This window comes from Urocitellus parryii (genome assembly GCF_045843805.1).
Source record: "Urocitellus parryii isolate mUroPar1 chromosome 16 unlocalized genomic scaffold, mUroPar1.hap1 SUPER_16_unloc_3, whole genome shotgun sequence".
Taxonomy (NCBI): domain Eukaryota; kingdom Metazoa; phylum Chordata; class Mammalia; order Rodentia; family Sciuridae; genus Urocitellus; species Urocitellus parryii.
This window is the reverse complement of record NW_027551781.1, coordinates 254,264-270,237: the sequence shown is the minus strand read 5'-3', so window position 1 is coordinate 270,237 and position 15,974 is coordinate 254,264. Positions and strand designations below refer to the sequence as shown.

General features: G+C 35.0%; 1 protein-coding gene across 1 annotated transcript in view; it reads right to left on the bottom strand.

Annotated features, from left to right (window-relative positions):
* Positions 1 to 15,597, bottom strand: part of LOC144251510 (uncharacterized) — a 28,799-nt gene extending 13,202 nt beyond the window's left edge. The window contains exon 1 of the mRNA XM_077794381.1: positions 15,510 to 15,597. Within this exon, the coding sequence (XP_077650507.1) occupies positions 15,510 to 15,597 (88 nt within the window). The remainder of the gene's footprint in view (positions 1 to 15,509) is intronic.
* Positions 15,598 to 15,974: the final 377 nt, after the last annotated feature.

The window sequence follows — 15,974 nt, the reverse complement described above, 5'->3', positions numbered from 1 at the left end:
TATAACCAAGGAAAACGATGGTTTTGAGAAATACATAATAAAATTATTAGTCATAAGAGGCACAGGACTGTCAACATCTGTGTGTGCAAAAGGAAGATGAGATCAGTAAGACACACCAGAAGTGTCCTCACGGGTTTTCTGCATGTGGATGGATCCTAATTACTTAAACATAGCTACTTTATTGGAACAATTACCTTGACACCAGAGCATAATCACCCCATCTACACAAATAACTAATTAAAAATCTTCAATAGCAAAATGTTTAAATAACTGAGCGAATTGGAATTGTAAGGTATCAAGATTTTATGAAAGAACAACAAGAAGACAAATCAGGTTAGTAGATGATTAGAGTCGCTGTTCACAAAACACAAAAATTAAAAATCCTGACATGTTAGAATAAATATATTTTCCAAACTGTGGAGCACCCTCACTCTAACACTGTAGCCTTCTGTGGCTCATTCCTAAGAAGTGAGTGAGGTAATTCTGGACAGCTAAGAAAATAAAGTCCACACACCTCAGATACATTTGGCAAAGAAAGGAAATGCTTAGTCTTCCAGAGTCACAATTCTCACCAGTCAACAGACACATAGCTGCAGTCAGTTATAAGTCACTTATAAGTCTGATGTCACTTATAAGTCCCAGAATGTCATCTACACTGCTGATCAACTTCGTGTAAATTGGTGGACCCTACAACTACCAAACATAGAAAGGAGCATTCAATATTAAGTGTCAGTTATCTACAACTCTAATAAATGATTAAACACAACCATGATAAAATCCTAACAATGTTTTGCATAAATATTGAAAAATTGGCTTCCAAAGGCTATATGGAGAAGGCAGGCATATAGAGTGGTCAACAATTCTGTAGAATAAGTTTACAGGACTGAAATATCGGATGCTGAGATGTACTATGAACTTAAAGTAACCCAAAAGGTGAGATATGTGGCAAGGAGAATACAAACAGATTATAGAAATAGAACAAAGCCTAGAAAGAAACTCAAAAAAATACAAGAAATGAAGGACTTCACTGGAGATAATATTTTTAATTAATTATGAATTACTTGGCATCTGTATGCAAAGAAATGAATTTGACACAGAACTTGCAACTTTTAAAAAATGAAATCATTCATCTGAAAGAAAATGTTAAATTTGTAGCTTGTGTCAGACAACATAGCAGAAATTCTATATGGCTTTGTCCTTGACATGAACATTCAAAGCCAGAAGCAGCATGTATAAATGAGAAACTTAATGAATTTTTATTCTGTTGAAAACTATTCGGTATTTTTAAGTATGCTATAAACTGAATGAGAAGAAACTAGATGAAGTATTTGCTATATGTATGAATATATATATATATATATATATATATATATATATATATATATATATATGGCATTGGGTTTGATCTTCAGAACCACATATAAACTAATAACAAATAAAGGTCCATTGATAACTAAATAATATTTTTAAAAATCACTGAGCAAGAAAACAATGAGTTTCAAAATGGCACTATCACATATAATGATATTAGAAACTCATAAGGAGCAATAGTAAGAATAATATAATTAGAAACTATAATATATACAGATCCATGGAGATGAGATTTATGTATCTATCTACATCTGTTTTTCTATAGACTTCTGTATATGTACATACTTAGATTTATAATTATTGATATATAAAATACAGAATTACATAGTTTAAGCATATATCTTAAAAAACCTTTATTATAATTCATTCATTAATGACTCATTGTTTATAATTTATGCATAAATACAGAATAACATGTAAGGTTTTCACTTAGAGATATTTACACAATAATATTTTATGGAGTTATGGTTGTATTTAAGTGGTGCAGAATTTGTACAGCTTGTGCAAGACCTTGGGTTTGATTACAGCAGCACAATAACAAATTCGATAGTTTCCACTAAGGCCATGATAACATAGTGACATTTGACAGATATTTCAGTCATTTTCTTGGAAAACCACAGAATTTAGTGGGTTTCTGTGTCTCATATATGTGTAATAGAAACGTCAATGTCTGAAAACTTCTACTTGAAATATTTTTACCAATTGCCATTAATTTCTAATGTCTTTAAGTTAAAACAATCAATCATGATCTTCGTGTACCTTAAGCATAATTTTTATTTAAACTTTCATTTTTTTACTTTTGTTTTTACTTATTGCCCAGCCTTTTTTACTTTGGAATTCATAAAGTCCCCAAATTATACCTCCTGTTCAAACACCATGGTTCCAAGAACTGTAGCTGAAATGTACAAACTGCCCCCTTAGCAAATCTAGACTGATAGCCCTACCCTGAATGAGCCCACGTATCAGTACATTCTTAAAAGTCAAAGCCATAAGGAACAAATTGTTATGCCTTTTATCTTTCTAAAGGTTGTTGTCTAGTGAACAAACCAGTATTAAAATTTACACAAATCTAAAAATGTAAGAAAACAGATTTTAAAATGACAAGGCATGCAAAAATTAAAAATAATTCTTTGGGAGAATGTAAGTAGGTGTTAGAAGGAACTGATTTTTTATGTATAAAAATATCAGAAACTAAACACTGGTGATCATTTTACAACATTGTGACTACTGTATAAGCTATGGGATTGTAACCTTAAAAAATGTAAATTAGATTTTAATTATATTTTGCCAGAAGAAAAAAAATTTTTTGTAAGAGGAACAAGAAAAATGACAAATCCATAGCAAAAATAATAATTATAAAATAATAAAATATTTCAAAAGGCAAACAAAAATGCAAGTGATATTTGCCCAATAAATAACACTATTTTCATAATGAGAAACATTTATTTGAATATGCTACTGCCTATATATAATGATCAACAGTGGATTGTTTTCTTATGCCTGACATATTTGTATCAGAAAAGCATGTCCGAGTAGCCATGAATATTGGCTATCTGTAATTTTAATTAATAGTTTATTTAGATAGAGCCACATTTTTTCCCAGCATCCCAATTCACCATAGCCAAATTATGGAAGCACTTCCCATTATGGACACAGTTCCCAATAGATGAATTGAGTAATAAAATGTTATAACACAATGGAGTTTTTAGTCAGCTATAAATAATATTATTGACAAATGTCACAATTTAAATGGACAGAAATTAACAACATCATGCTATGTGAAATAAATCAGACTGATCAAGGGTCAAATGTTTTATTTCACATGCAGCAGCTACAGCAAAACAAAGGAAAAGGAGAGTTGGATATCATAAATATATAGGGAAGATTAGTGGAGTACGAGGAGATTCGGTGGGAGTGACAGGAAAGGAGAATATCAAATATCATACACACATACCACTGTGAATTCCACCTTCCTGTATATGGAGAAAGCATCAACCATAAATGAATAAATAGATTAATAAAATAGATGAAGGAGAATATTGGGGGCAAATAATGAAGTGAAAAAATAAGGTAATGAGAATTGAAAGGGATTAAATTAATTTAACAAAAGAGGTGAAAGCCTTGTACAATGAAAAGTACAACATGCTAAAGAAAAAGAATTAAAGAAGACCTAGAAGATAGAAAGTTCTACCTTGTTCTTAAATAGGTAGAAGTAATATTGTCAAAATGACCATGCTATCAAAAGCACTGTACAGATTTAATGCAATTCAAATCAAAATCCCAAGACATTCCTCATGGAAATAGAAAAATAAATAAAAATTAATCCTGGAAAAACAAAGAGACCCAGAAGAGGCAAAGCAATCCTTAGAAGAGGAAGGCAGGTGGCATCACTATATCACACCTTAAACTATACTTCAGAGGAATAGTAACAAAACAGAGTGGTACTGGCACCAAAATAGACAAGTAAACCAATGGTATAGAATGGAGAACACAGAGAATAACCCACACAAATACAGACATATCATACTAGACAAAGGTACCCAAAACATTGGAGGAAAAATAGCCTTTTCAACAAATGGTACTAGGGAAAGTGCAAATCCATATGCAGCAAAATTAATTTAAGACCCTCTCTTTTATCATGCACAAAACTGAAATCAAAGTGGATCAAGGACCTAGGAATTAAACCAGAGACGCTACACCTAAGAGAAGAAAATATAGGTCCAAATCTTCATCATGTCCGATTAGGCCCCTACATTCTTAATAAGACTATTATAGCATAAGAATTAAAACCAGAAATCAATAAGTGGATGGATCAAAACTAAACAGCTTTTCAGCAAAAGATACAAGCAGTGAGGTGAAGAGACATCTTACATCCTGTGAGCAAATTCTTACCACTCACATGTCAGATACAGCCCTCATCTCTAGGGTATATGAAGAACTCAATCTTGACACCAAAACACACACACACACACACACACACACACACACACACACAGAACCATATAACCCAATGGATAAATGGACCAAGGAACTCAACAAGCATTTCTCAGAATATGATATACAAATGAGCAACAAATATATATGAAAAGTTCAACACAGCAATTAGAGAAATGCAAATCAAAGCTAAGATTTCATCTCACTCTAGCCAGAATTGCAGATTTTATGCATATAAACAATAAGTGTCGGCAAGGATGTGGGGGAAAAGGCACATTGATACATTGCTGGTGGGGATGCAAATTGGTGCAGGCAATATGGAAAGCAGTATGGAGAGTCCTTGGAAATCTGGGAATGGAACCACCATTTGACCCAGCTATCCCACTCCTCAGTCTATACCCAAAGGACTTAAAAACAGCATACTACAGGGACACAGCCACATCAGTGTTTATAGCAGCACAATTCACAATAGCTAAACTGTGGAGCCAACCTAGATGCCCTTCAGTGGATGAATGGATAAAGAATGTGTGGTATATATACACAATGGAATATTACACAGCACTAAAAAAGAATAAAAACATTTTGTTTGACATTAAAGGAATGGAGTTGGAGAATATTATGTTTTTTGTTTTTGTTTTTGTTTTTGGATGAATGAGTAAACCAATAAAAGAATGTGACCAATCTTCTGTGCATACGTGTCAGTTTTCTGTTCATTATACTAGGGCAGAAAAATTATCCAAGTTTGCTTTGTTCAACTGCCTTTAGTTCTTTCAAAGCAAAATTTAAAATCATCTATATACAAATTCTACCATTCATTTTTACTTATCTCAGTGGTCTCTTTTATTTTTTGTTCCTGGAGCAACTTTTTTAAAATTTATTTTTCGAAGTATTTATACTTTAATTGGAGGAAAGATAGATAAAATAACTGGGTCATAATTGAACCTAAGATGCATTTTTATAGACAAAATATTTCAGGAGGTTTTTGTGAGTTTTTCACAAGAGAATTGTGTTATTATTTAGAAAATTTCCGGTGAATGTGGAAGAGGAGGATTGCCATTCAAAGGATGGACTTTGAATCATAATAAACTTTATTCACCCCTACAGACTTTTTTTTTTATTGGTTGTTCAAAACCTTACAAACCTCTTGACATATCATATTTCTTGCATTAGTTTCAAGTGAGTTATGAACTCCCATTTTTACCCCAAATACAGATTGTAGAGCCGCATCAGTTACACATCCACATTTTTACATAATGCCATACTAGTAACTGTTGTATTCTGCTACCTTTTCTATCCTCCATTCACACTCCATTCACAATATCCTCAAAAAAATGAAATACTTGGGAATCAACCTAACAAAAGAGGTGAAAGATTTATACAATGAAAACTACCGAACCCTAAAGAGAGAAGTAGAAGAAGATCTTAGAAGATGGAAAAATATACCCTGTTCATAGATAGGCAGAACTAACATCATCAAAATGGCGATATTACCAAAAGGTCTCTATAGGTTTAATGTAATGCCAATCAAAATCCCAATGGCATTGCTTGTAGAAATAGATAAAGCAATTATGAAATTCATATGGAAAAATAAAAGACCCAGAATAGCAAAAGCAATTCTAAGCAGGAAGTGTGAATCAGGCGGTATAGCAATAGCAGATTTCAAACTATATTATAGAGCAATAGTAACAAAAACAGCATGGTACTGGTATCAAAACAGCCGGGTGGACCAATGGTACAGAATAGAGGATACAGAGACTAATCCACAAAGTTACAACTATCTTTTATTTGATAAAGGGGCTAAAAGCATGCAATTGAGGAAGGATAGCATCTTCAACAAATGGTGTTGGGAAAACTGGAAATCCATATGCAACAAAATGAAACTGAATCCCCTCCTCTCACCATACACAAAAGTTAACTCAAAATGCATCAAGGAGCTTGATATCAAATCAGAGACTCTGTGTCTGATAGAAGAAAAAGTTGGCTCCGGTCTACATATTGTGGGGTAGGGCTCTAAATTCCTTAATAGGACACCCATAGCACAAGAGTTAATAGCAAGAATCAACAAATGGGACTTACTTAAACTAAAAAGATTTTTCACAGCAAGAGAAACAATAAGAGAGGTAAATAGGGAGCCTACATCCTGGGAACAAATTTTTACTCCTCACACTTCAGATAGAGCCCTAATATCCAGAGTATACAAAGAACTCAAAAAATTAGACAATAAGATAGCAAATAACCCAATCAACAAATGGGCCAAGGACGTGAACAGACACTTCTCAGAGGAGGACATACAATCAATCAACAAGTACATGAAAAAATGCTCACCATCTCTAGCAGTCAGAGAAATGCAAATCAAAACCACCCTAAGATACCATCTTACTCCAGTAAGATTGGCAGCCATTTTGAAGTCAAACAACAACAAGTGCTGGCGAGGATGTGGGGAAAAGGGTACTCTTGTACATTGCTGGTCGGACTGCAAATTGGTGTGGCCAATTTGGAAAGCAGTATGGAGATTCCTGGGAAAGCTGGGAATGGAACCACCATTTGACCCAGCTATTGCCCTTCTCGGACTATTCCCAGAAGACCTTAAAAGAGCGTACTACAGGGATACTGCCACATCGATGTCCACAGCAGCACAATTCACAATATCAAGACTGTGGAACCAACCCAGATGCCCTTCAATGGATGAATGGATTAAAAAAATGTGGCATCTATACACCATGGAGTATTATGCAGCACTAAAAAATGACAAAATCATGGAATTCGCAGGGAAATGGATGGCACTAGAACAGATTATGCTTAGTGAAGCTAGCCAATCCCTAAAAAACAAATACCAAATATCTTCTTTGATATAATGAGAGCACCTAAGAATATAGCAGGGTGGAAGAGCAGGAAGAAAAGATTAACATTAAACAGAGACATGAGGTGGAGGGAAAGGGAGAGAAAAGAGGAATTGCATGGAAATGGAGAGAGACCCTCATTGTTATACAAAATTACATATTAGAGGTTGTGAGGGGAATTGGAAAATAAAAAAAGGATAGTAGAGGAGAATATCATGTTAAGTGAAGTTAGCCAATCCCAAAAAACAAATGCTATATATTTTCTCTGATATATGTGGGGTGACTCACAGTGGGGTAAGGAGAGAGAACATGAGAGGATTAGATTAATTCTAGATAGGGAAGATGGTGAAAAGAAAATGGATGGGGAAGGGGATTAGCAAGGATGATGGAATATTATCAACATCATTATTCAAAAACACACGCATGAAAATTTGAATTTGATGCCAACATACCTTATATACAAACAGATATAAAAATTGTGTTATATAAGAGTTGTAATGGAGAAAGAAATAAGTACATGTATAATGGCATGAATTAGCATGAACATACTTTTTTATACAGAGATATGAAAAATTGTGCTCTGTGTGCAATACGGATTGTAATGCATTCCACTGATGTCATGTATTTAAAAAATAAATATTTTTTTAAAAAAATAACGTTATTGGAACCCGTTGGGGACACTATAAGCCTACAGGGTAAAGATGGTAAAACCTTGAAAACACAGAGATGGAAGAGAAGATGCATGAACAATATGAAAAACCAAGAAGAATGTGCCCCAAACAAAGATGCTACCATATTAGAATCCATGGTCAGAACATTAGGAGAAAAAACAGAGAAGGAGTAGAGGAGGTACATAATTTTCTGTGAATTAAAAGATGATATAAGAGCAAATACAGGCAGCAGAGGATCATTTTGATAAAGAGCTACATAAGCAAATACAGAAAGTAAAAGATTCCTTCAATAAGGAGATAGAAATTCTGAAAAAACAAACAGATATCCTTGAAATGAAAGAAACAGTAAATCGAATTAAGAACTCAATAGGCAGCATCTCCAAGAGAATAGATCACTTGGAAGACAGAACCTCCGACATTGAAGGCAAAATATATAATCTTGAAAAAATGAAGTTGACCCCAGTGAAGATGGTAAGAAACCAGGAGCAGAAGATTCAAGAATAATGAGATAACATGAAAAGACCAAATTTAACAACTATTGGGATAGAGGAAGGCATAGACATCTAAACTACAAAAATGGACAATCTATTCAATGAAATAATATCAGAAACATTTCCAAACATGAAGAGTGAATTGGAAAATCAAATACAAGCAGCATACAGGACACCAAATGAACAAAATCACAACAGATAAACACCAACGCACATCATATTGAAAACACCTAGCATGCAGGAGAAGCAGAGTATTTTAAAAGCCACAAGAAAAAGGAATCAGATTATATATGGGAGAAACGAATTGGAATCTCTGATTTCTCAACCAAGACCCTGAAAGCTACAAGATCCTGCAACAACATATATCAAGCTCTGAAAGAAACAGATGCCAACCAAGAATCATACCCAGCAAAATTAAATTTTGATTAGCAATTGAATTTTGATATAGATGTTATTTTTCTGACAAAATAAAAACCTTCCATGATACACAAAAGTTAAAAGAATTTACAACTAGAAGACCTGTACTGTAGTAGCACATACTTGGCAAAACATTCCATGAGGAGGAAATGAAAAACAATGAAAATTAGAAAACGGAAGTATCCCTCTAAATGAAAAACATATCAAATAGCAAGTTGCATACCAAAAATAAACAAAAAATAACTGAGAATACAAATCATGTCTCAATAATAACCCTGAATATTAATTTCTAAAACTCAGCAATCAATATACTGGCAGATTGGATTTAAAAAGAAGACCCAATAATATGCTGCCTCCAAGTGACTCATCTCATAGGAAGACACCCACAGACTGAAAATGACAGGTTGGAAAAAAATATATATCACTTGGGCTGGGGCTGGGCCTCAGCGGTAAAGTGCTCACCTAGCATGTTTGAGGCCCTGGGTTCGATCATCAGCCCCACATAAAAATAAATAGATAAAATAAAGATATTGTGTCCATCTATAAAAAAATAAATATTAAAAAACATACCACTCACATGGACTGTGGAAGCAAGCAGGGGTTTCTATCCTTATATCAATTAATGTGGACTTCAATTGAAAGTTAATGAGAAGGGATAAAGGAGAACCTTTCATACAGCTTTAGGGAACCATACACCAAAAAGACAGAACAATTATAAATATTTATGCCCCAAACAATGGAGCATTTATGTTCAAACAGAATCCTCTCAAGTTCAAGGTTCAAGTAGACAACAAGACAATAATTCTGGGTGACTTTAACACACCTCTTTTACCACTGGATAGATCTTCCAAACAAAAGCCAAACAGAAATTATTGAACACAATAATACAATCAATAACTTAGATTTAACTGACATACATAGACTATTTCATCTTTCAACAGGTGAAGACACTTTCTTCTCAGCAGCAAATGGATATTTCTCTAAAATAGACCATATATTATGCCACAAAGCAACTCTAAGCAAATACAGAAAAGTAAGGATACTATCCTGCATTCTATAAGATCATAATGGATTGAAATTACAAATCAATGATAAAAATAGAAGATTCTCCAACACCTGGAGACTAAATTATATGCTAGTGAATGAAAAATGGGTTGCAGAAAACATCAAAGTGGAGATTTAAAAATTCTTAGAGGTGAATGAGAATACAGATACAACATATCAAAGTATCTGGGACACTATGATAGCATTGCTAAGAGGAAAGTTCATTGCATGGAGTTCATTCCTTAAAAAAAGAAAAAGTCATGTAAATGACCTAAAATTGCATCTCAAAGCCCTAGAGAAAAAAATGAATCAATACCAAAAGGAGTAAAGGACAGAAAATAATTAAAATCAGAGCTGAAATCAATGAAATTGAAACCAAAGAAGCAATTAAAAATTGACAAAATGACTGGGAATTGAACCACCATTTGACCGAGCTATCCCACTCCCCAGTCTATACCCAAAGGACTTAAAAACAGCATACTACAAGGACATAGCCACAATGAGTTTAGCAGAACAATTCACAATAGCCAAACTGTGGAGCCAACCTAGATGTCCTTCAATAGATGAATGGATAAAGAAAATGTGGCATTTGTACACAATGAAATATTACTCAGGAGTAAAAGAGAATAAAATCATGGCATTTACAGGTAAATGGATGGCAATGGAGAAGATAATGCTAAGTGAAGTTATTCAATCCCCAAAAACAAATGCCCTATATTTTCTTTGATATATGGAGGCTGACTATAGTGGGGAAGAGAGGGGGATCATGGGAGGAATAGATGAATTCTATTTAGGGCAGAGGGGTGGGAAGGGAGGGGTCAGGGGATTAGCAAGGGTGCTGAAATATGATGGACACCATTATCCAAAGTACATGTATGAAGAAATGAATTGGTGTCAACATAATTTATATACAGAGATGAAAAATTGTGCTTTACATGTGTAGTAAGAATTGTGATACATTCTGCTGCCAGATATTTTTTTAAATTAATTAATTTTTTTAAAAATTTTCAAAATGAAAAGTTGGGCCTTTGAAAAAATAAATACATTTGATAAACCCTTTTCCATGCTAATGTAGAGAAAAAAAATTTCCAATTACTAAAATCCATGAAAAAAATGAATATCACCATGAACACTAGAGAAATAAACATAATTTGAAATTATTTTGAAAATTTGTACTCTGATAAAACAGAAAATATTGAAGACACCAACAAATGTCTAGAATCATATAGTTTATCCAAACTGATCGAGGATGATATATACAAGTTAAACAGATCATTTTCAAGCAATGAATTAGAAGACACCTTCAAAATCCTACCAAAAAAAAAAAAAGCCCAGGACTTAATGGATACAAGACCTTCAAAGAAAAACTAACACCAACAATCCTCAAATTATTCCATGTAATTGAAAAAGAGAGAACACTTCCAAACTCACTTTATGAGGCCAATATCACCTTTATTCTAAAATCAGACAAAGACACATCAAGAAAGAAAATTTCAGACAAACCTCTCTAAAAAACAGATGCAAAAATTCTCAATGAAATTCTGGCAAATAAAATACAAAAACATATCAAAAAGATGGTGCATCATGATCAAGTGGAATTCACCGCAGGGATGCAAGTTTGGTTAAACATACAGAAATCAATAAATGTAATTCATCGCATCAGTAGATTTAAACATAAGAATCATATGATCATCTTAATAAATGCAGAAAAAGCATTTGAAAAAATACAGCACCTCTTCATGTTCAAAACACTAGAAAAACTAGGGATAACAGGAACTTACCTCAACATTGTAAAGGCTGTCTACACTAAGCCCCAGGCCAACATCATTCTAAATTCAGAACAACTGAAGGCATTCCCTCTAAAATCTGGAACAATACAGGGATGCCCTCTCTCACTATTTCTATTGAACATAGTTCTTGAAACACTGGCCAGAGCAATTAGAGGAAAAAAATTAAAGGAATAAGTATAGGAAAAGAAGAAATTAAATTAGCACTATTTGCTGATGATATAATTCTGTACCTAGAAGACCTAAAAAATTCAACTAGAAAACTTCTATAACAAGAATTCTGCATAGTAGCAGGATATAAAATCAACACCCATAAATCAATTCATTTCTGTATATCAGTGACAAATCCTCTGAGAAGGAGATGAGGAAAAACTACAACATTAACAATATCCTCAAAAAAAAGATACTTGGGAATTGTCAAAAGAGGTGAAGGATCTATACAATGAAAACTACGGAACACTAAAGAGAAATCAAAGACCTTAGAAGATGGAAAGATTTAATTTGATCTTGAATAGGCAGAATTAATATTATCAAAATGCCCATAATACCTAAGCACTATACAGATTTAATGCAATTCTGATCAAAATCTCAATGGCATTCCTCATGGAAATAGAAAAAGAAATCATGAAATTCATCTGGAAAAATAGGAGACGCAGAATGGCTAGAGCAATTCTAAGCAGAAAGAGTGAAGCAGGTGATATTGCTATATCAGACCTTAAATTATTCTACAGAGCCATAGTAACAAAAACAGCATGGTATTGGCACCAACACAGGCTGGTAGACCAATGGTACAGAATAGAGGACACATCAACTAACCCATAAAATTACAACTATCTTATATTAGACAAAGGTGCCAAAAACATGCACTGGAGAAAAGATAGCATCTTCAAAAAATAGTGCTGGGGAAACTGAAAATCCATATGCAACAAAATGAAATTGAACCCCTATCTCTCACCATGAACAAAAGTTAACTCAAAATGGATCAAGGACCTAAAAATTAAACCAGAGACACTGCATCTAACAGAAGCAAAAGTAGGCCCAAAACTTCATCATTTGGGATTATGCCACAAGTTTCCTAATAAGACTCCTATAGCACAAGAATTAAAACCAAGAATCAACAAATGGGACGGATTCAAACTAAAAAGTTTTTTATCAAAAAAAAAAAAAAAAACAGAATAGAGAGTCTACTCCCTGGGAGCAAATTTTTACCCTTCATACATCAGATAGAGCACTAATCTCTAGGATATATAAAGAACCCAAAAATCTTAACACCAAAAAAAAATATAATAATCCAATCAATAAATAGGCCAAGGACCTGAACAGACACTTCTCAGAAGAGGATATACAATCAATCAACAAATATATGAAAAAATGGTCATCATCTCTAGCAATCAGAAAAATGCAAATCAAAACCACTCTAAGATACCATCTCACTCTAGTCAGAATGGCAGCTATTATGAAGACAAACAACAATAAGCATTGGCCAGGATGTGGGGGAAAAGATACACTCATACACTGCTGGTGGAACTGGAATTTGGTGCAACCAATACAGAAAGAAGTATGGAGACTCCTTGGAAATCTGGAAATGGAACCACCATTTGACCCAGCTATTCCTCTTCTCAACTATACCCAAAAATTTAAAAACAACATACTACAGGGACACAGCCACAGCAATGTTTATAGCAGCATAATTCACAATAGCTACACTGTGGAGCCAACCTGTTTGCCCTTCAATTGATGAATGCATAAAGAAATGTGGCATAGATACACAATGGAATATTACTCAGCACTAAAAGAGAATAAAATCATGGCATTTGCCAGTAAATGGATGGAGATGGAGAATATTATGTTTAGTGAATTTAGCCAATCCCCAAAAAACAAATGCCAAATATTTTCTCTGATATATGGGGGTGACTCACAGTGGGGTAGGGAGGGAGAGCATGGGAGGATTAGATTAATTCTAGATAGGGAAGATGAGTGGGAGGGAATTGGAGGGGGAAGGGGATTATCAAGGATGGTAGAATATGATGGTTTTCATTATACAATGATATGATCAACATCATTATTCAAGATACATGTATGAAGACTTGATTTGGGTGTCAACATATCTTATATACAAAGACATGAAAATTGTGATATATTTGTGCATTAATAATTGTAATGCAGAAAGAAATGAGTTCATATATAATGGTACAAGTTGATGTGAACATACATTATATACACAGATATGAAAAATTGTGCTATACATGTGTAATAAGGATCATGATTCATTCCACTGTTATCGTTTATCTTTAAAAATAATAAAAAATATTTAAAAACATAAAATAAAAAAATAAATCCTGACTTTAAAAAATCTGAAAAAAAGAAAGAAATTGTGAGATGGGATGCATGTGGTGCTACACACCTGATATATCCAGTCTTCTGGAGGCTTAGGCAGGCGAAATCACAATTGTGAAGCTACCCCAGCAACTGAGTGAAACCTTGCCTTAATTTTTTAAAAAAAGTAATAGTAATTTTAAAAAATTAAATTCAAAAAACATTTAAAAAATAATTTTTAAAATAAAAAATTAAAAAGGGCTAAGGATATAGTTCAGTAATAGGATACCCTGGAAATTCCATTCAGAAATAACCATTTCTGGCAATCAGCCACATTTTGTTTGCCATATTACATACAGTTGGACAAATACTATGAAACACTGTGTCAGTTTTATATTGATATCACATAAATATCACATTTCACACATAAACATATTTTAAAAGGACACCTACAGAATATGAAAAAAATATGAATACAGATCACCATGAAACAGACTGAATTACACACCCTGGGAATAGATGAGAGGACTCCTCATTTTAAAGAGGACTGTTTCCCTCAGGTTCATCTATGATAACACCCCATCAAAATTTCACCATGATTTCCTTTTAATTGAAGATGGGACCAAAGCAAACAGTTTGAAAATTCTCCTGGAAGGCTAAATTGATATGAAATTAGACAAGAATTCTGAACTCTAAGAGGAAAAGCAGGAGCTATAATTATCAGGCACTAATGCAGGTTATAAAATTATCATAATACAGTTATTTGAGGACCAAGAAAATCACAATGCAGCAATTTCATGGATGACTCCACATGTATGTAAATTTCATTTTTATTGTTAAATGCAATGAAAAGGCCTAGATAAATGCAACCATCTCCAGCAGAGGATTTGATGTGAATGAACAAGACAACCCAACACGAAGGGAGTTGTGCGAACTGGAGGAACAGAGTACTGGTAGGGCTTGGGGGCAGGACGTGCGTGGTACTGGATTATACTCCAGCATCCCAAAGAAGTATATGTTGAGTAGGATTATGTTTCAAAATTATACCAGAATAGGAGGTTCCTGATATAATTTGGAATAACTGTTACAATTATCATCAAGGAATCATGACGTCAACAGAGTCCACCCACAGACCCACGTGGATATAATAATCATACACTTAATTGCAATGGAAAAGTCATTATCAATCAAACCCTAACCATGCCATCCTCAGTAATGTAGCTAGACCCGAGCTCAGAATAAAAACTAAAAACTTCCGGGGTCAGAGATGAGTGGTAAAGCACCCTTCTGTTAATTACCAAAACACAAAACAAATAAACTCCACAAAACTAGCTCAGGAATAAGCAGGATCCCTGTACACAGCAGCTCCCCTCCTACAGGAAAAAAGTGTTTGAAGGATTTTGCATTTTATTTAGAGGCAGGGTCTCATCTAGCTGGTCTCTAAGTGCCTCGCCAAGTTGCCAAGGCTGGCCTTGACCTCGCAATCTTCCTGCATCAGCCTCTCCCCCACTACCCAGCCTCTGGGATGACAGGTGGGTGTCATCGCTGGGCTAGGAGATTGGATTCTTCTAGTGGTCTCACCTGTCAATCACCACAGCCTGGGAAGACTTCAGGCAACCTCGCTCACCTGCCACTTACGACTTGAGCAGGGGCTGAGGCTGCCCTGGGGGATGGGGAGGCTGTGAGGGGTCTCCGCCACTGTCACGCTTTCCACCCGGCTGGCCATGGACACTGAGGGGCGCTGTCCCCAATGGGCTCAGGCCTGTGGACGCAGAGAAACCCCGGAGTCAGGGTCGGCCAACTCGGGTTCCCCCCACAGCAGGTCCTGCCAGACGGCCTCCCTGCCCTGCCTCCCTCCTGAGCCTCCTTGTCCAGGCACCAGATGCCACTGCACACTCACCATTTCCTGGTAACCAGCAGCCAAGACTGCCCTGGAGAACTTCAGCCCCTGCATGGCAGGCACACGCGGGATCCCAGGCACGGAGAGAAGCCTGGATTCCAACTGCAGGAATCCTAGAAGCCCTGACCTCATTGAAATAAATCCCATCCCAAGTGCGGAGGCCCGCCCCCTGCTCGCTGGCTGCGCTCAGGATTGGACAAAGC